At 40.3% G+C, this 20,278-nt stretch overlaps 1 protein-coding gene across 8 annotated transcripts in view; it reads right to left on the bottom strand.

Moving 5' to 3' along the window:
• Nucleotides 1-1,401: 1,401 nt before the first annotated feature.
• The window catches only part of EIF4G1 (eukaryotic translation initiation factor 4 gamma 1), a 40,386-nt gene continuing 21,509 nt past the window's right edge, over nt 1,402-20,278 (bottom strand). For all 8 annotated transcript variants that reach the window (XM_075202443.1, XM_075202445.1, XM_075202444.1 and 5 more), the window contains 23 exons: nt 19,367-20,242; nt 18,569-18,657; nt 17,871-18,051; nt 17,429-17,562; nt 17,216-17,335; nt 13,562-13,735; nt 12,195-12,392; nt 11,370-11,516; nt 10,989-11,225; nt 10,634-10,738; nt 10,239-10,493; nt 10,014-10,113; nt 9,798-9,900; nt 5,992-6,239; nt 5,787-5,911; nt 5,540-5,712; nt 5,051-5,176; nt 4,815-4,896; nt 4,622-4,720; nt 4,337-4,471; nt 4,161-4,242; nt 3,907-4,047; nt 1,402-2,693 (listed from right to left, as the gene is read on the bottom strand). In XM_075202443.1, coding sequence (XP_075058544.1) covers nt 2,503-2,693; nt 3,907-4,047; nt 4,161-4,242; nt 4,337-4,471; nt 4,622-4,720; nt 4,815-4,896; nt 5,051-5,176; nt 5,540-5,712; nt 5,787-5,911; nt 5,992-6,239; nt 9,798-9,900; nt 10,014-10,113; nt 10,239-10,493; nt 10,634-10,738; nt 10,989-11,225; nt 11,370-11,516; nt 12,195-12,392; nt 13,562-13,735; nt 17,216-17,335; nt 17,429-17,562; nt 17,871-18,051; nt 18,569-18,657; nt 19,367-20,242 — 4,121 coding nt within the window. In that variant the 3' untranslated portion in view covers nt 1,402-2,502. The remainder of the gene's footprint in view (nt 2,694-3,906; nt 4,048-4,160; nt 4,243-4,336; nt 4,472-4,621; nt 4,721-4,814; nt 4,897-5,050; nt 5,177-5,539; nt 5,713-5,786; nt 5,912-5,991; nt 6,240-9,797; nt 9,901-10,013; nt 10,114-10,238; nt 10,494-10,633; nt 10,739-10,988; nt 11,226-11,369; nt 11,517-12,194; nt 12,393-13,561; nt 13,736-17,215; nt 17,336-17,428; nt 17,563-17,870; nt 18,052-18,568; nt 18,658-19,366; nt 20,243-20,278) is intronic.

Below are 20,278 nucleotides of genomic sequence, written 5' to 3'. Positions count from 1 at the left end.
GTATAGTAGTGGGATGTCTGGCAGTGTCTCCCAGCGGTAGGAGAGAGAAAGTAAGATTTCCGTGGGTAGCTGGAGGCTTGGTAGTTTGACAGCAGAAAGGTTTATGCAGTTTACAAATTTTAACTAGCATCTGCTTGTTGCAGTAGAAATAAAAATTCATCAGACCAGGCAACATTTCTCCAATCTTCAACTAACTAGTTTTGGTGAGCCTGCATCGACTGTAGCCTGTTTCTTGTTCCGTGTGATGATCTTATGGTGTAGTCCATGCACTTCAAGGTTCAACATGCTGTGTGTTCAGAAATGCTCGTCTGCATACCACTGTTGTAATGCATGGTTATGCGAGTTACGGTCACCTTTCTATAAGATTAATCCAGTCTGGCCATTCCTCTAGGATGTTTGATCATTAACAGGGCATTTTCGCCCATAGAACTGCCGCTCACTGGATATTTTTTGTTTTACTCCCCATTCCCTGAAAACTCTTGAGAACATTGTGCCTCAAAATCATAGGAGACCTGCAAATTTTGAGATACTCAAACCACCAGACCTTGCAACAATTATTCCATGGTCAAAGTCACTTAAATCACATTTGATCCCCATTCTGGCATTTGATCTGAACAACTGAACCTCTTCACCATGTATGCATGCTTTTGTGAACAGAGTTGCTGCCACATGAATGGCAAATTAGATATTTGCATTAACAAGCCTAATAAAATGGCCACTGAGGGCAAGTGAATTATTGGTAGCTCATCAGTATTACAAACCACTGAACTTCACTGTACCTTCAAGTGAGCTCTACATAATAGTTTGCATCACTACAGACAATTGTAAGTAAAACTGTTATTCATAGAATTGTCAAAGGTTGGTAATTCTATATACAGTAAAAATTATTAATTTTGTTTGTCTCTAAATATAATTTAGTAAAATATTACAATATCTGTCTCCTGGGCCAGTCCCAGGACCTTACAGTGCTGGACGAAATGTAATCATTCCGTTCATGTGTGTAGTGTAGTGTCCTGGATTGGACATATGTCACATGTGAAACAGTTTTCCCAAGAGGTGAATAAACCAGAATTCGTATACAAATGCTGTTCGTTGGGACCCTTTCCAGCATTAATGGGCAAAAGCCCTTTGTAAAAACCCTATATTAACTGTATGTAAGACCAACTTGGATGCAACTTGCATTGCACACAGGAACAGTACTCCTCTTATACCATAGATCTGGCAGAAAACGGGAATTATTATTTTTCCACACCTAGCAAATAGTTTTTTAGTCAGTTGTAATATATGTAATTGTATCTATCGACTCACAGTAGACCATTTACACTTGCCAATATTAAACTTATTGTTAATATGAGAGATTAAGGTGAATTTTAGTGCACACAGAACAGAAGACACAGTATGTAAGGTTCTTATTTATTTCCAGTTTCTGTGAAAAGAGGTTTTGGGGAAATTTGTATGTCAGAATCATTAAATACTTAATAAAGAAAGCAAAAAGTATTTACAAATTTCATTCATCCTTGGTTTGTTTAATAATTACAAGACCCTCCAAAACATATTGGAAGGCCAAATAACCAAAAGGCTTTGCTTTCTCTATAAATACAGAATTTGCTAGGGTTTAGACTTGCCTCTTTCCAACACATGGTGATCTGAATACAAATAAAATCTTTTCTAACTCCGTTGAGAAGGGAGATCTTAACCACGAGAAAAAAAAAAAATGAAAAAAATAATCTCAGCTGTTGGTAGTAGAGCATCCACCAAGTCGGATTATTACAAATCAAATCAGAAGTTCATCAGATTATTTAAAAAATAAAAAAAAAAAAAAAAAGGAAAAAAAATAAAAATAAAAGCTGTCCTGTCTTGCACTCTGGGTGAGTTTGACACCAGGACACAAGATTCAAACCAAACAATTTGTAATAATTATATATATATTTATATATATATATTTATATATCTATATTTCAGCCATGAAGAACAAGAGAGAAGCTCAAGTGCTCCGTCCCACTGAAGCATGTAGGCTCCAACTGCTCTTTTAAAAATCATATCTGCAAGAGTGAAAGGTCTGCATGTGCCCCAATCTGTGTGATGGAGAATAGAGGGAGAAGGTGGGACACAGCTTTCCACCCTCCCTTCAGCAGTCCCAAAATATCTCAAGTACTCTTATTAAAGTTAAACCCCAAGAAATGGTTGCATAAACAAAAAAAACAAAAAAAAAACCTCCAAGCTTTGCAGTCTGTCCATATGTCAGGCTCCCTCTTATTAAATGCCCGCAAATTTCAGACTTTCTGCCCTTTAATTCCTTTGTGCCAGGCAACCTCACCACCCTCTGCCAGGCTTCATCATTCAGTCAATGAGTCAATATTTTCTCTCAAACGCAAAGTCATTGGGATTTGTGTGTTTCTCTTTTAAAAAGTCATTAGGGAAAAACAAAGAAAAAAAACAAAAAAAAAAAACAAAAAAAACGGAAGCCCCAAGTAAAAACGAGCAAACACAAGATAGGAATATTTAGTCTTTATGATCAGTATCAGACTCGTCTTCTGCTTCCCGCAGCCATGTGAAGAAAGCGGTGACAGATTTGAGGGCGACACCTTTTCCCTGTTGCTCCGCTGGGTCTTTGCTAGATTCCCACTTGTAAAATGGTTCTTCTTTTATCACATCTTCATCATATAGTGCATCGAAGAACATCCTCAAAAGATCTATTTGGAGACAACCACAACAATGGTCAATATATAAGTGTCTAATTGTAACCTCAATTTTACAAAAAAAAACAAAAAAACCACTTCTATTTACTAGTACAGACTATTCCAAGGTTCTAGGTTCATAAATATTGACTGAAAGTTGTACAGAGTGCCTAGCTCCATATTATATAATTTACAGTAATACAAAATTGTCATCGTCTGCAATTTTTAATGTGCAGCAATTCAACAATTTCTGCTACAAAAAAAAAAAAATTCTCTATAGAAAATTTTGGATGAATGCATTGTAAGATTTTCTGAACAAAATGCAAAGTAGACCTTATCTAGTCTAAGTCAGGGATCTATATCCTGCACAACCCCAGCTGGTCTGAAACTACAACCACAAATTTTGTGTTGATCCATAGAAAGATTAACAAATTCCCAAGAGTGCGAGAGAACGATTTTTGACTCCATAAACGGCAAGTTGACATTCTCTGGGTCAATCATCCAAACTGTGGCATCAGTTACTGTGACAATCATCCCAACTATGGTAACAGATACAACAAGAAAATAAAAGCAAATACAGTGCGATATTCTTCTAGTCAGAAGGACGCATACAGGTTCAATTTTGCACTATAGAACATAAAGATGCCAAATCGATGTTTAAATGTGTAATAAATTTAATAGTATTGTATATATCTGATAATAAGTAACATACACAGCTTTAGCTAATAAAAAAAAAGAAAATAAAAATCCTAAAAATTTGTATATTTTGTCCCACAACTTGCAATGTTTTTTTTCCCGTTAACCAGTAATTATTTTGTTAATTAAAAGCTATGCAAAAGCCTACAGGTGGCTAGGGTATTAGGAAACTTTATAGTGCTTCTACTTCAGCTCTCCAGACGAACAAGAAATGCTGGTACAGAGCATGGGGCTGACAGGCAATAAGTAGAGAGCACTGCTTAGCACGCTGAGTGCCCGCTAGGTATAGTATAGACTAACTGGGGGAGGTGGGGGGAGTGGGCTATGATATAGTGTTGTCCTCTACATACTTTGAAGCGTGTGTAATTTACAAAGAGTAACTGTTCCAATCATACACTTGATTAAAATTTCCCTGTAGAAAACAATGTAAGAGATACAAAGATGACAGAGCATAGACGGGAGACAAGTAAAGTACTGAAATGCTCAGTGGCCACCTAACCAATGTCTATTTACAAAAGAGTGAGATACTTACTTGGGGGCTGGTCAAGTTTCACAACAAGTGCCTGTAGAGCATACAGAGCCTGTAGCTCCTTTGCCTCATTATTTAGGTATTTTTGAAGTAGCTTAGCTCTGGTGTGGATCACGTTGACATCTACTCTACAAGGACTCTCAACTATGAAAAAGTAAAGGAAACATTAGACAGTAGTCAATATGAGAATTTCCAAAACATACACAAGTTGAATATCCTGACCAATGGAACAAACTCTAATTAGCTCCGATACTTACAGATAATGGCAGAGTGGCACACAGCACTCATTAGAGTTCGGATATTGGAGTTGGATGACAACTGCTGGTCGTTTAAGTTGGCCTGTGGATAAATAATGAAAATGGTCAAAGTTAATAAAAATGGTGCACATTATTACCTGGTAACCAGAACAGTGATTGTTTATCTGTATTCTTACTTCAATCCAGTCAAATATCTGCTGGTTACTACTATTCTCTTTCAAGAGTCTGGTGAGCACTTTGTCCAGCTCAGCTGGGGAAAGATCTTTCTTACTGGATGACTCCGTCTCCTCTCCCAATGTGTACTCAAGTTTCTGCAATGAGAGAGCACAAGTCATTCTAAAATGATGCTGGGAAAAAGTGGATGAAAGAACAAGTACCATGGCTGAAAAACACAACTGAAAACAGAGGGTATCCGAAGTGTTGATAATTTAAGAAGTCAATGCCTATCTCTAGGTTCTTACATGTTCACTGATAAACTTGTTTACATCCTGATCTTTTGACAGGAACTCCTTCCAGCTGAGCCCAGATTCTTGCCAGAGGGCACCTGCTTTCTTGTGTGACTGCAATAAAAAGAAAGTGGTGACAAATTGAGCAGTCTGAAATGACACTGAAATGACATATAGCATTTTCCCCCAGCAGCTACAGGAAACTCACCATGCCTTTACACTGCAAACCCAATATCTCTGCTAGTAAGATACCAGCTTTCCCAATTGGAACCAATGGTTTAGTCAACTCTCTGCAAAGAAGCAATAGGATATTAGAACCTTAAACAATAATCTGACTCCCGAAAACACAAACCAAGCCAATATGAAACCAACTACTATTAATACTAATTTACACAGACTGGGGCCAATCATTAAATGTAGAAAATACACCATCTAATACATTACCTGCATAACTCTCTCATTGGAATTCCTTCCTCCAACAAAACAGGACTGATGAGCTCAGCCAAATACAGCCAGATGTGAGGGATGTCAATCTCCATATCTTCACCCACCTCAATTACTTCCAAGACTCTGGAGTTCAAGAGGGTTCAAATGAAAAAAAAGCAAGCGTGTACGGTTCATAGTATTTTACAGTAAATGTATTCTAGTAGCAGTATCTTAGCATAGCATTTCTTCTAAATTACCAGATATGGCACCACTACTCTTTCATCTGCCAGCCACCACTCTATAATCTGCTCTCGTCCAGTCTCGCATTATTTGCCAAAGAAGAATACTTACAGCTCCACTCCATACACTGTTGCCACACACAGTATAGATACAAGCTTAGCATACAACCTACTATTTTACTACTGAATAAAAGGGTACATTTATATACTAAAGTACATAACATGTGAATGTCTAAGTAAAAAGCTAGTTAAAGTGATTTGTAGTTACCCCTTATAATACTGCTCCTTGGATAGTGTGCCCGCCTTCACTAGTGTGTACAGAAGGAGCCCCATGTGCTCACGGGCAATAGTACTCCTTTCCAACGTGGACTCAATACCATTCCGAACAAAGATGAAGAGCATAGTAGGGCAGTTCAGCTCCTGCACACACTGGAGTGCCTCCTGTAGTGACAAAAGACTGTCAGATGGAGAACAATAGCACGCACGCACATCACACCGGTAGAATGTCACCTCACCTTCATATCATTAATATGTAGGTACTCTTCTATAATTGATCTAGATTTTTTCTCCAATTCTTCTTCAGACATAGAGGATATTGAGGTGGTAGCTGTAGGAGCAGCTGTTGAGGGCTCACGTTTGACTGAGAAAGGTAAAAAAAGATATTAAGAATAATACCATGTACAACATAAAGGAGATATAATCCACATAGAATGCACTTACTGCTTTCTTTGGTGTAATCCCTTTGCTCAGTCATACTTGCTACTTTTCTCACTGCCTCCTGAGGAATATGTGCCTCTCGTTCTCTGCTGCGGTCATCTGTCTCCTTACTGTAACTCCTCTTAGTGAGCACAGCCCGAGCTCGATCTGAGCGGTCAGATCGCTCAAAAAGATCTCCTTTATCAAATCTTTCATTTCTCTCAAATCTGTCTCCTCTGTCCTTTTCTGAGCGTTCGCGGCTTGAGCTACCTCTGCAACAGTGGAGGAGAAAAAAAAAAAAAAAAAGATTAGAACTGCCAAAGAAATCACTGTCAACAAATGTTGAAAATATACCAATAAAGATGATTAAATTATGCATTTCTAGTCATTCTATTACAATTTTGTTGATGATACTGAAAATCCACATCAACAATTCAGCAGTTTAAAATTAACAGACCCAGACAAGGAGAGGAAGAAACCTAAAAATAGCGCTATTTTCATATTTATAGGACCTGTTTTTGAAAAGTAGATTTTTATACTTCCATTAAATGCTTTTCTTTGAGACCATGAGGAGATGCTGGTGACCTTAGGTTTAGGGGCTCAGCCAGGAGTGCAGCACTACATTTCTACACAGTCTATAACTCCATCCCCTCTGCCAGAAGGAAGCCAATTATTTTACTCACTAAGCCCCAAAGGACAGAAGAGAAAGGAAAAGGGAAGGAAAACAATGTCCTTCTACAGCAACATTAAAACAAAGGATGGGCGCCCAAGTATTTCCAGCTGGACTCAGAGAAAAAGGATTTAAATGCAAACATAGAAGTCCAGTTTTCTACCATCCAATTAGAGGATACTTCAGATCTTCCAAAGCTGCCTCGAGTTTGTATCATCATCATCATCATTTATATAGCGCCAACATATTCCGTAGCGATACTCTATAGAATAGACGAAAAGCAACTTCCATCCAAAACTAGCATTCCTGGCCGCAAACACATTAAACCTGTAAAGAATGTCTGTAAACTTGTGAACAGATGACTAGATGGTAACAGGACACCGCTGCTTATCCGAGGCCCCGGCCCATACTGCCCATGAGGTACTCACCGATCTGGTAGAATGAGCCCTCAAATTTTTGAAGACAGGCTGATAAATTACCAAAGTAATCCACCTACTAATGGCTTGATTGGACGCTGGCCAACCGCTCTTGTGGGCAACAGAGGGCAAAGAGAACCTCTGTCCTACACACATCATGAGTCCTATGAATACAGGTCTTCAAAGCCCTGACAACATCCAGAGAGCGGAGAGCCCTCTTCTGGGGATCTAGCACAGTCTAAGCCCAGATTTCACAATGTCCTAATTTAGATGGAACATGGAGACCAGTTTGGGATGAAAGAAAGGTTTAGTCCAAAAAACAGCCCTAAAAAGGTAAGATATGGAGACCTACAAGACAGTCTCCAGCACCAAATATCTCCTAGCTGTAGAGATAGCAAAGAAAGTTAGCCTTCCAAGTAAGGCAATTTGACACCATCAAATCCAAAAGTTTGAAAGGAGGATGCAGTCATGTTCAATTCCCAATGGGCTACATGAAGTATGTAGAGGTTGTACGTGTATCATTCCCTGCAAGAAAGTCTGAAAACGTGACTCTCTGCAAGAAATCCTAGAGGGCCAAAACCTGAATCTTTGGGAGCCAAGTCTGAATCTGCCATCCAGACACTCCTGAAAGAGAAGAGTAAAACGGGCAACTGAAAAGAAAGAGGTAGGAGAACCCCTCTTTTCACAATAGTATCATCATCATCACCATTTATTTATATATATATATATATATATATATATATATATATATATATAGTATAAATATAAGTCTTCCACACCCTGTAATAATTCTTAGCAGAGACTTGGTTCTGGTCTCAACAACCCTGTCAGACAAGCCTTTAAACCTTGCAGCTGAAATGAGCACTGGCTTAACAGGTTCTGCCACAATGGACCCACTGCCATGCTGAGTATGTCAGTGTACCGACACCTTCTTAGTAAGTGCGGTGCAACTAGGATGAATTGAGTGACCTCTCTGACTGGAATGACCACTCCTGAGGAGATTAAGGGCTGAATGATTTCCTGCAGAACAAAATGCTCTGAGAAGAGACCTGTGGTGAAAAACAGCCCATTGGGAAATACAGGAGAGCTATGATGTACTATTCCACTCACACAGGACACTTCCAAAAACTGTTTAAGAATTGCATCTACCTTCTGATCCACGTCACATATGCAAAGGAGATGACTATGGCTTAAGAATCCTCCTCTCCATAGGCCACGTCTCTGGTGCATGCTCTGTGCACTTCGTGCTGCACCCAATCATTTCCTTTGACTGGCTTTCCCGAAGGCCATCCCTCAGAGAAAAAAAGTTGGGCGGCTGAAGGAGGTACCACAACGGTGGTAATCATATTACCGATTCCGACAACTGTTATACCTACAAAGAAACCTGATGGCAGAAAAACACAAACTAAATAGAAGCAGACTTGCCTAAAAGACAAAAGAGACAGATGTCCGATGGCACCGCAGGCTGACAAGACAGTGATTCCAACCGGACAGCTCTCCGGCACTTGAGTGTGATGTGTACGACTTAAGATGAATGGTAATTTAAAGCAGCAATGTCTGGACCCAGCAGGCTAAGTGTTGAAACACTTTTAGTACACTGACAAGTGTACTAAAAGTGTTTCAAGTGTTGAAACACTTAGCCTGCGGGGTCCAGACATTGCTGCTTTAAATTACCATTCATCTTAAGTCGTACACATCACACTCAAGTGCCGGAGAGCTGTCCGGTTGGAATCACTGTCTTGTCAGCCTGCGGTGCCATCGGACATCTGTCTCTTTCGTCTTTTAGGCAAGTCTGCTTCTATTTAGTTCGTGTTTTACTGCCATCAGGTTTTTTTTTTTTGTAGGTATAACACTTGTCGGAATCGGTAGCCCGTACCTAACCCCACCACAGTACCTTCCTCACCCAGCTCCAGATGAGCGAATAAAAAGGAAACGAACAATGACGTCAAAGTCAGCAGTGTAGAAAGGAGAGACACACTCCGATAGGCACTTTTAATAAAACAGAAAAAACAAAAACAAAAAACCGCCTACCTCCCAACAGATGGGTTAAGATGTGTTGGAGTTACAAACTGTGTAGTTAAGTATCAAGGTCCTCCAATTGGATAATGGACAAAGTATGGTCAAGTTTTCCTTTGAAGCCATTGCAGTTTTAAATTTTCCCTGCAAAGCGCCCGAATATCGGTGACTTGCAGAATCTGCTGCTTAATACATTTAAGCCCCTAGGAATCATCTTACCTGAATTAAAATATTTTATAATTTGAATTGCATTACCCAATAAAGCAATGCAGCAATAGGGAACACATAATTTTGACAAATACAGTAAGGTGCTGGAACATGCCAAGATTAACACAGCTTAATCCATTCAAAAACATTAAATAGACCTTTTAAGACACCTCTTTGTGCAAGCTAGTAATGCGGGATCTCAGTTGAGAAGAGGTTATTCAAACGTGCCACAGAGCAACATTTGAATAACCTCATCTAAATAATTGTAAAAATGAGCAAAACATGCACTGAATGTCAAGACAATTTAAACTGCCTACAAAATTTCAATATATCTTTATATCTTGGCAAGCCAACATATTTCAGTGCGAATACTGCCCTTGACAAAAAGTTTGTAAATATGCCTAATAAATGTTGATCACACAAGTAAAAATGTTTTCATCAGTAGAAGAATATGCACATTCCTATATTATTGATTTAGCTATAATAGAAAACTTGTCACTAGTAGAGTTACGTCCACATACCTCTGAACAGGTCGCCTAGCATCTTGAGACTCTGAAGACGCAGCCTGCTGCAGAGCAGAAAACCTATTAAGAGTGCTGGTGGCTGGCCGACCAGACTCTGGCGCTGGAGAATGAAAAAGCAAGAACACAATAAGTACATACTAATTTGTAAAGACATCGCCATAAAAAAAAAAAAAAAAACCCCAAAAAAAACACACACACACACACACACCATACCTGGCTCCGCAGGCTTTGCTCCAGTTCCTCCACTGCTACCTTTACCCCAGCTCAAACGGCCTCCAGGTGCCAGTAGTTGGTTAGAATCTATAGCACCAAGCTAGAACAACAAGACATTGAACCACAATTCAGCAAACATCTATAAAATTGGGTCTTTCATGAACCAAATTAAATGTTTTTACAACTCTACATCTGTATATATTGCTTTAATAGTTATCCACACACCTTGGTTATCTTAGATATCCTACTGGTGTCAATAGGTCGGCTTCCCTTGCTAATGGGCACAGTATTCCAGCCATCATCAGTTGTTGAACTACCACGGCCACCAGTGGGACGTCCTGGCGGCTCTCGTCTTTTGTCTTGCTTGGACATAAGCTGCTGAACTTTGACCTGCTCCCGTTGTTTTTCCATCTCCGCTTCCTTATGAATCTGATCTATAGTCTTCGGGCCCTGGTCTGCACGACGAGGTACCCAGTTACACTAGTGGGAAGAGAAAAAGAAACTTAACTAGTCATTTAAGATTAGACTAACAAAACATCTGCCAGGATCGGATGTAAACACTGTTATAAAGTATCATAGGGTTCCAATCTAAAAGTAGTACTTGAGGATTATGTTCTTACCAATCTTAGATCAATGACATCCTGTAGCATAAAACGAATACGAGAAGATGTTTTTCTTTCTTTAATTATTTTATCCATTTGGTTAAAATACTGATCCATTCGAGGCTGTTAAAGAGAAAGATTGGAGAAAGTAAGAAGACTGGACAGGGGAATAGAGGCTGAAGACGAGAAATGAAAAATGGACAGAGAATGTGAAAAAGACTATGCGATTAGCAAATATATGAACTGGGCCATATGACGTACAGAAGTTTCTTGTGTGCAGATCAATAAGGGATAGTTTCCAGATTCCGAAATGAAGCTAGCCAAAGTAAAGAGATGAGAGGTGGGGTGCAGCGTTAGTCTTATTGCTAGATACCTTGGCCCTTTCAAAGTCCAAGTCCTTCCCAATGGTGGACAGAAGTCGACAAAGACATTCCAAAGATTCCTCATCATGGTTCTTTAGTAACTTTACTACACAATCATGCATAATGGCTTCGGTCAACATTTTCAATTTGAAAAGCTCTCCAATGAATTTAATGTTCCCAAGGGACCTGCGTCTAGCACTATCCCGGGCTTCAATCAGCGCTTCATTCAGGCGTGCCTTTTCTTCTGGCTTCAGAGATAAAACAAATAATATTTTAGGTATAAAGGATTTCAATAAGAAGTTTGTAATTCACCAGAGAAAATGCAATTTTAATGACATTTAGTACAAATTTACAAAAACTACACAAGAGCCTAAAAGATCGTAGACAAATACCGTGGAAGCAGCATCCATCTCCTTCTGCTTCCTTTCGAACACCTCGTCATCATCTTTGTCTTTTTCAAACTCCTTCTGGCAGCGGTTCAGTAGCAGCTTGCGGAAGTTGACAGTTACTCCCGGCTTCTCTGTAGTTGAGACTTTAAGCTGAAAGGAGGTAAAATAAAAAACAAATAAATAAAGAGGCCATCCATAGCAACTAAGAGTAAAAGAATTCTAAAACACATTCTCTGAAATAGAAAGGCAACATCGACTTGCCTAACAGTACAGTTTGTAGTTCCTTAAAGAATGGGATTTCAATACAATTTCAACCAAAAATAACCAACAATGTTTGAAATAGAGAATCACATTCGGCTTAACATGAAAGTTTCAACCCAAGTTGAGGAGTTGTTAAAGCTTTAGTAATAGTACTGCTCTCCAGTGGTGGCTGCCACAAACGCTCTCATGTTGGTACTTAAAAGAAAGACGAAACAATGGATGTGGGGATCCCTCAAAACCCACCATCAAAATTATTTGCTCATAAAACCTTGTTCCTAGCCCGTAGACTGCACAAAAGTTAACAGAGTCAATACACACATACATAAAGAAAGACTTATAAAAAAAAAAAAAAAAGAAGGGAGTGTTTGCACTGCACTAAAAAATTATTAAACAAATAAAAATAGAATCACTTTATGTATTCTTCACTTGTTCTAGTCCTAAAATATTTTCTCCTGTCAATAAACCTACACTATTTTTATACTTTTGCTTAGTTTAGATGGAATTTTATCTACTTGTTATACTTGTAATAGTGGAACACCTAACTAATACCTCATATGTCACTCTTACCCCCATAAGGCAGCGGCACATATTGGCATATGCGACAGAGAAGTTTGGCTCAGAGATAGCCTTCTCAAATATTAGGTCAATGACGCCCTTCAAACGATCCTCTGTGTCTATGGCTAAGTCGGTGACTTGCTTCATCAGTTGCTGGAACATCTGTGGTGTAAGCTTGTTGAGGATACTGCGCACTCTGCGGAACAAGTCCTGTAGAGAGAAAGGACAATTATGACATTTTTGCTGGGCAAGAGTTGACAATAATGTGAAGATACAAGGTAGAACTAACTGGGCAGTGAGGTAGACGAACCATGATTTTTATTTGTGCAGAATTTTTTTTAAAATAATTTGCATTCCGGGCCCCACACCACCTCCTTTTGCGATTTTTAGCAAAAAATATGGCCTGGTCCAGAGAAGACATAAGCCATGTCAGTGATGTGACCCTATGCCACTGCTCTATTACATAATGCAGAGAAATGAAACTATATGTAATCAGAGTAGCCAACAACGATATCATGTGATCTGCGCACAACACAAGGACGTCATCTAGCACATCAGAGGAGGGGGTAGAGGAAGAGAAGGGAGTGTAGTGCAGTCTGCACTTCTCTACCTTCGCAGGAAAACAAGTATGTAGGCAACGTGGCATTAATATCATTTTAAAATGAACTGAATTAGTGGCTATTAGATTAGTATCGAGTGGGCCAATGTGGGTAGGTCTGAGTGGCATGTAGGGTGTTCGTGTGGGTTTAAGCACATATACATGACACTGAAAACCCCACTGAGTACATGCAAGACATTTTTGGGCTGTGTGGGAGGATCAGAGAGGCATGCGAGGCATTTTGTGATAAGCAATGTGGCCTTTTTGTTACTTGAAGGTTGACTGAATATTATTAAGTGTGTCAGGTTATCAATCACTGGCTATGAACTGTTGTAGAGAAGTTATAGAAGGGAAAAAAAAATGGTCTGCAATGCATTTGTTTTGTTATGTCTAAAAGGTTATCAAAAATGTTAACGCAGCTTTTCTTTACATATCTGTAAAAACTAGCTCACATTTTGTTTTGATCCTCCTTAAAGAAGCTTCATTCTGAAATTGTTGCTCGAATTAAAATTAAGTTTGTACCAGATTTACATAGATGCCTGGAGGGGAGTTTTGTAGTTCAATAAATGCATGTTATACTCTGTATGCCATTTTGTTCTTTAAATTGCACATTTTCTACTATTATATCAAAATGTCATTTCATTTTCTATACAGTTTTCATGAAAGTTGCTCATTCTCTTGTGAAAGAATGACAAAGCAAGAAAGATGAAATAAAGTCATTGTTTAAACAATGAGTACAAGCAATCCATGGCCCCAAATAGGGATTTCACCACCAACCCACCTGTGTCTTGATGTTTTCTGGCTCCTCTTCCTCAGCTGACCTCTTATTTATAGGTTTCCAGGCCTTCTCAGCTTTGTTTAGCTGGACGTTTTCATTTAGTGACACAGCTGCAATGATTTTTCGTGGTTCCTTCCGCGGTCCTTGTTGAGACCGTCGAGGACCCATTCCAGCGGGCTGCAAACATGAGAGATTTAAGAAGGTATGGAAAAAAAAAGTATGACAAAAGGCAAAGAAATGAGAATTTGAGCAGCACAGATGTCAGCAGCATAAATACAAACACCCAGCCCAGAGGGGGAAAAAAACAAGCGAAGACCCTTCTCCCTACAATCTCCCTCAGCAAACATTACACTACATTTTACCGCTAGGTAAGTCAGACACAAGGGGGCCAGCACAAAAAAAAAAGCCATTACCGAGGGCTACTTTCATTCCTTATGTGCGTTCTAAAAATGGATTTTATGTGTGGCCAGAGGTACGATGTTACACATATGATGGACCTGCCCTCACATAGTTCCTTTCTGGAACATGGTTCTTACGCTTATTAACTCAGTGTCAGAACAACAGATAAGTAAGGACCCCTGGTCATTCCTTCTCTCTCGCCCTATACCTGATGAGAGCGGACCTTCTAACAAGCTTATCTCTCACATCTTGGCAGCAGCTAAATCCCTAATAGCAAAACACTGGAAAGACCCTAGGGCCCCCTCTATGCAGGAGTTACGGTCCTACATAGGACATGTCGCAAGCATGGAGAGTATAACATGTTACCTTCATGATAAATCATATAATTTCGATAGGGTATGGGCCCCGTGGTATTTACTAGAAAGCCGCAGCTGTCTATCAAGTACGGCTCCCCCACCTGCAGATGGAATATAGCATTTGGGCCGCCTCCGGACCCCCCAGGTTGGATGTGGCGACTACTGGTGAGTAATGTTTGTATGCTATTTTTCATTTTAGTAGTCAATGTAATTGTGTGGCTTAGCTTTTCCCAGCAACGTTCCAAATTTGCTTAGCTACTTATTTACTTATTAGTGATATTGTTAACAATACTTGTGCCTTTTTACCCCCCCACCCTTTCTTTCTCTTTCCCCATCCTCCCCACAGATATAAAAACATAAAACATAGAGACATCTTGAATATTAATATTTTTATGTCATTCGTGTTGATTGTATTTTTTCCCTGTTTCCTCTTTAAATAAAGAGTTTAAAAAAAAATAAAAAAATGGATTTTATGATGGAGTACAGAATCCCTACTTCGTCAACATGAGGACATGGACAATGTCCCAACACTCAGAAAATGTAAAGAAGAGGTTTCAACTATGTAATGCAGGACTTTCCCGCAAGAGGATTTTTTTTACTTACATTAAATCCGTTTCTCTGATTCCGTCTGGGGGACACTGCTACCATGGGGTTGTGGAGTTGGCACTTAGCTAGTTAACTTTAGGAACTGCTGACAGACCCCTCCTCTGCACAATCCCCGTCACTCCCAGTTAATTAAACAGCCCAAAAGGAGAAAATGCCATTCAACCAAGAGCACACAGAAGAAAAGCAGAAGGGAGGGATTAACGTAAGTACAAAAATCCTCTTTTCTCTTTCATCCAGTCTGGGGGACACTGCTACTATGGGGACGTTCTAAAGCAGCCCCCTAAGGGTGGGACCGCTCTGAAATCCCGGCCCCTAGAGCACTACGGGCAAAATTTGCATCCGTGGACGCAAACACATTAAACTGATAGAATTTAGTAAAGGTATGGACAGAGGACCAGGTGGCTGCTCTGCATAGCTGGTCCACAGAAGCCCCATTTCTCGCTGCCCAAGATGCCCCCCTACCGACCTGGTGGAATGGGTCGTAAGTCTCTCTGGCACAGGACGGTTAGCCCTGATGTAAGCCTGTTTAATAGTTGTCCTAATCCATCTTGCAATTGACTGTTTTGAGGCTGGCCAGCCTCTTTTATGAGCATCTCAAGCACCAGCTTAACAGATATCCCAACCTGAAGTCCCATGACATTGTCATGACGTCTACTGCTACTGCCAAGGGGTCTTTTGCCCTTGTGCAAAACCTGGAAACCTTTCTGTTGTGTCTGGAGGCCATTAGATCTAGATCCGGCAGACCCCACCTCTGAACCAGAGACTAAAAGACTTCCGGATGGAGGGACTACTCTCCTGGCATCATCGCATGGCGACTGAGATAATCAGCCTCCCAGTTCTTTATTCCTGGAATGAACACTACCGAGATTGCTGGAACATACTGTTCCGCCCAGGCGAATATCTGAGCCGATACCCGCATTGCAGCTGCACTTCTCGTTCCTCCCTGTCTGTTGACGTATGCCACAGCCGTGGCATTGTCGGACTGAATTCTGACTGGATGACCCTGAAGAAGGGTCCGGGCCCCATGAAGGACCAAAAGGATGGTCTTCAACTGTAACGTGTTGATTGATAGGGAGGACTCCTGGACTGACCAAAGACCCTGGAAATGAAGGACTACGGCTCTCCAACCTTTCAGGCTGGCGTCTGTGGTCTATGATCCATAACCATGGAGCAAAAGACCTGCCCACCGACAGGTGATCCGAAATCAGCCACCACTGAAGCGAATTTCTGGCTTCCAGAGACAGGGAGATCCTATGGTGATCCAAATGTAGGTGGGAACCCGACCACTTTGTCAAAAGGTCCCACGATAGAAACCAGTTTCTATCATGGACAGCATCTTCCCAGCACTCTCATACAGTATTGGCCTGGAGAGGAGCCAATGAGCTCTGCACATTTTCTGTCAAACATAAACCCAAACATTGAAGTTGTTGTGGCGATCAGGGCAAATTTGTACCTGTTGATTACCCAACCATGACATTCCAGAAAAGCCAAAGCAGAGTCCAGACAATGGGACGAATCGGGGTGTGTAAATGTGCTCCCCGACGTCCAGGAAGACCCTCAGCCCTAGAAACTGAACTACTGATCTTAGGAGCATTTTCAGATGGAATTATAAGGAAAGAAGGTGTTTCAGGTGAAGGAAAAGACATTAAGAGACACAAATTTTGTCAGAACAAGGAAAAAGTGCCATTAAAAATTCTGACTGCTCTTTTCATTGGAAATGTGCAGATGACATTTGTCCTTTGTCCTGAGCAATAATGTTTTGACTCAAAGTCTAGAGAGCAATATCTCAAAGTAGGCTGACTGATCCATGTCCAGGATTTGCTGGATTTCACAGGCAAAAATATCCACAGAATCAGTAAACTAAGGAGTTTTGTCGCCCTCTACTGGGGCAACAAATTCCTCGAAGCTACAGCTATAAGTGCATTATCATGGGGAAAAGGATTAGTCATTGTCCTCTTTGGCCTGCATTTCAAGCGATGAGGAATTTGTAGTGCTTACAATACTAGGAAAGGATGAGCTTTCTAAACAGGTTGGAAAGACCCAGATTGTGTCAAAGAAAAAAGAAAATTGCAAAGACCCTGCAACTAACTTCTAATGGTAGGACACTAACACCCCCCAAAAAACAATTGGAGCTGAGGGAGGTTTAAGGAAGGAGGAATCTTTTTTTATTTATTTGTGTGTGAACAGTGACCACTAATGCTGCTGAAGAAGATAACGACAACATGACCCAATTGCTATAAAGAAAATACAAATGCAAGAATTATGTGCGCCTCTCACAGCTGCTAAGAAAACTTACCGGCCCACGGCTGCCCATAGCAGGTCGTCCTAAATTGGCAAATGAAGGTGTGAAATCTGGCCCACAGTTCATGCCAGTCAGTCTTGCGGGATCTAAGGGTCTAAGAGGATTTTTGTTGGCCTTTAAAAAAAAAAAAAAAAAAAAAGGCGTGTCATTAAAATGTTTGACAATATTGACAATTATGAACCTATCCTCTAGGATAAAGGCACCCACCTTGTCTAGCACTACATCAGTAATCTGTGGGAGACCCTCTGGTTTTTGCATGCTTGCCACGATAAACTGGAAGCCAAGTAAGAATTCACGGTCATAGCTTTTTTTTTCCTCGGGGTTCAGAGGTTTCCATTGCTCTGACAAAACAAAAAACATCAGAATAATCAGTCACCTGACAGATGATTTCAAAGAAGAGAGCCAGAACAGACACTAGATTCTGAATATTGCCCAATATGCTATACTTCTGACTATCAGGTACATACAACTACTCAATTGTTTTAATTAAAATCCAGCCCTACAATATCCTTGTAAGTCCACAAGCGATAGTCTGTAAATAAAATTGGTTAATTTGCTTAGAAAGCATAAGACCATATTAAAGGACCACGGGTTGACTGGTTACTGTAAGCTGGGCTGAATGACTAATGAACACGTGATGGCGTCTTACCTTCTTTGTATTTGTACTTTTGATCCCCTGGCTGAATGTTTTCTGCATCCAATTTGTCTTCTTTCTCTTCCCATGTCTCATCCTGCTCCTCTGGTGGGACACTTGGTATTTTGTTTGGTTCAGGGGCTGTAGCAGGTGGGTTAGCTGCTAACTCGGGTGTTTCAGTAGAACCATCTCCATCCTAAAAGAAGAAAGGCTATAGTAAAATACACACCATACCTATCAAGAGTACACATTATCCAACCAACACAATAACTGGTTCATAGACGTTCCTGTGTGACCATGCAATATAAAAAACACTGTGGTTTAGTAAAATAAGAAGGTTTAAAACAAATATTTTTCTTCAACATTGTTTTCATGTTGTTTGTATGTAGAATGATAGCTAGATTGGCAGGTGAAGGAAGCATGGAAAAGGGCCTGAGCACAACTAAAGACCTGCGAGCGTGGGACTGGGCCCGTAGAGGGATAGGCGACAATATAGCCAATATGAGGAATAGTATGGAGCAGACTACTGTGAGATGGTGTGTGAGCTACTCAGTCACTATTCTAATAGATCTACCTTATTTTGTTTAAATTATTGTGGAATGAATGTAAGGGCATAAGACTGTCCCTCCCTGGTGTGGATCACACACTGGCTCTTCGTGAAATTTACCACACATTCCTTGCATGGAGCATTCCTAATGGTATGTTTACTTTACCTCTTTGAAAGCATCTAGCAGATCCCCAACTACATCTTTTCTATTTAGATCCTTTATTTTCCTTTTCTTCTTAGGTGCAGACACAGCAACTGTAAACAAGACAAGCAAAGTCAATTGGGACATTGAGCAAGAATAGGAAACTGAAATCTGGACGTAATGGGGTTAAACAATCTCCAAACACAAATATATAAGTATTTCTTTACTGTAGTGAAGTTACAGTTCTAGTGAATGCTGCAATTTTTTTAAAAAAAGTTAGGTATACTACACAATTCTGTATGTTAATAGATGGGTACTTAAGTACGGTTATTAAAGAAAAGGCAACTGGCACATCAGAAACACAAAAAAAACAAAACAAAAACAAAAAAAAAGTCATCCATTGGAACCCTTTCCGATCACAATGGAAACCTACAGTAATTTCTAACTTGCAATACATTCATACTATCCCTCTAATGATCCTTTATTCACAATGGATAGAGAACATATATGGTGTCAGAAACTAGTGCAGGCTGTGAACATAAGCTAGCCAAGACAGAAATACAATACATATGGCATGATACAACCACCTTATTTAGCATTTTTGGAAAGTATGCAAAGACCGGAGAAGAAATGTACTGTAGCGTGGTTGCCAATTTTAAATTGATTTATCTACTTACAGATTATAACACATTAGCTGGTGTGATTCAACAGAGAATATGAAGATTCCAAATGATAAAGTAAAGCCCTATAACAACCAACCTTATGACATCTAAAATATGACACTTTCCGGCTTAAAACAAATCAATATGAATATTGCATTACCTGGCACATGGACATCTAAGTCTTGCTTTGATACTTGTGAAGGAGCTGGCTCTAACTCGGCAGGTGGTTCCTTCTTGATATCCTCCTCTTCTGGTGTAGGATCAGAAGCAGGCATTTGCTGTTCCTCTGGTTCAGTGATGGGGCTGACATGAGACTCATGCTGGGTGTCCTGTGCCTCAAGCTCCTGAAGTCCAGAGGCTCCATCACCATTTGTTAAAAGTTCCTCTGGCTGGGCAATTGGGGAATCCACGACGGGCTCAGAATGACAAACGGCTGTTTGCTCTTGATGTGCGGGTGGCACAGATACTTCCGAGAGGCCATTAGTTTGAAGCTCTACAGTAGTAAGTTGACTGTCAAGAGGAATCAACTCTTGGGCAAATTCTGGAGCTGGCTCATTTGGTTCTACATGACAAGGCTCAGATAAAATTGGGGGTGAAAGAGCCGGTGTGTTCAAGTCTAGAGATAAAGGTAAATCCTCTTGTGGCAAAGGAGCATCCTGTGAATCAGACCCATCAGTATGAGAAATGATTAAGGACTCTTCTTGGGCCTCTATAATTGGAGCTTCTAATAGAGGCTCTGCTTGTTCGACAGTTGTCTCTACTATGCTTACTTCCATTGGAACTGGAACTGGGTTCTCTTGAATGGCCATAGGAGCCTCTGGCAACATTGATACCAAAGCTGAAGGGTTTTCAAGCAAGGGCACTTCCTGTGAAATAAGAGTCCCTAGCAAAGGTACAGACACCTCAGGTGTAGTGTTATCAAGTGTTAGATCTTGCTCACAAACAACTGCCATGTTCAAATGTGCTTCTGAAGGAGGAGAGGGTGAGGGGCTATCAGAAGTTTTAGTCAGCACTTGGGTAGTCTTGGAGCTTTCATCTAAAAACAAAAGTGCAGAAAGATTTGATTAAAACG

The sequence above is a fragment of the Mixophyes fleayi genome, chromosome 3, assembly GCF_038048845.1.
Source record: "Mixophyes fleayi isolate aMixFle1 chromosome 3, aMixFle1.hap1, whole genome shotgun sequence".
NCBI classification, from domain to species: domain Eukaryota; kingdom Metazoa; phylum Chordata; class Amphibia; order Anura; family Limnodynastidae; genus Mixophyes; species Mixophyes fleayi.
The sequence above is the reverse complement of the archived record's forward strand: the minus strand, read 5'-3'. Positions and strand labels throughout refer to the sequence as shown.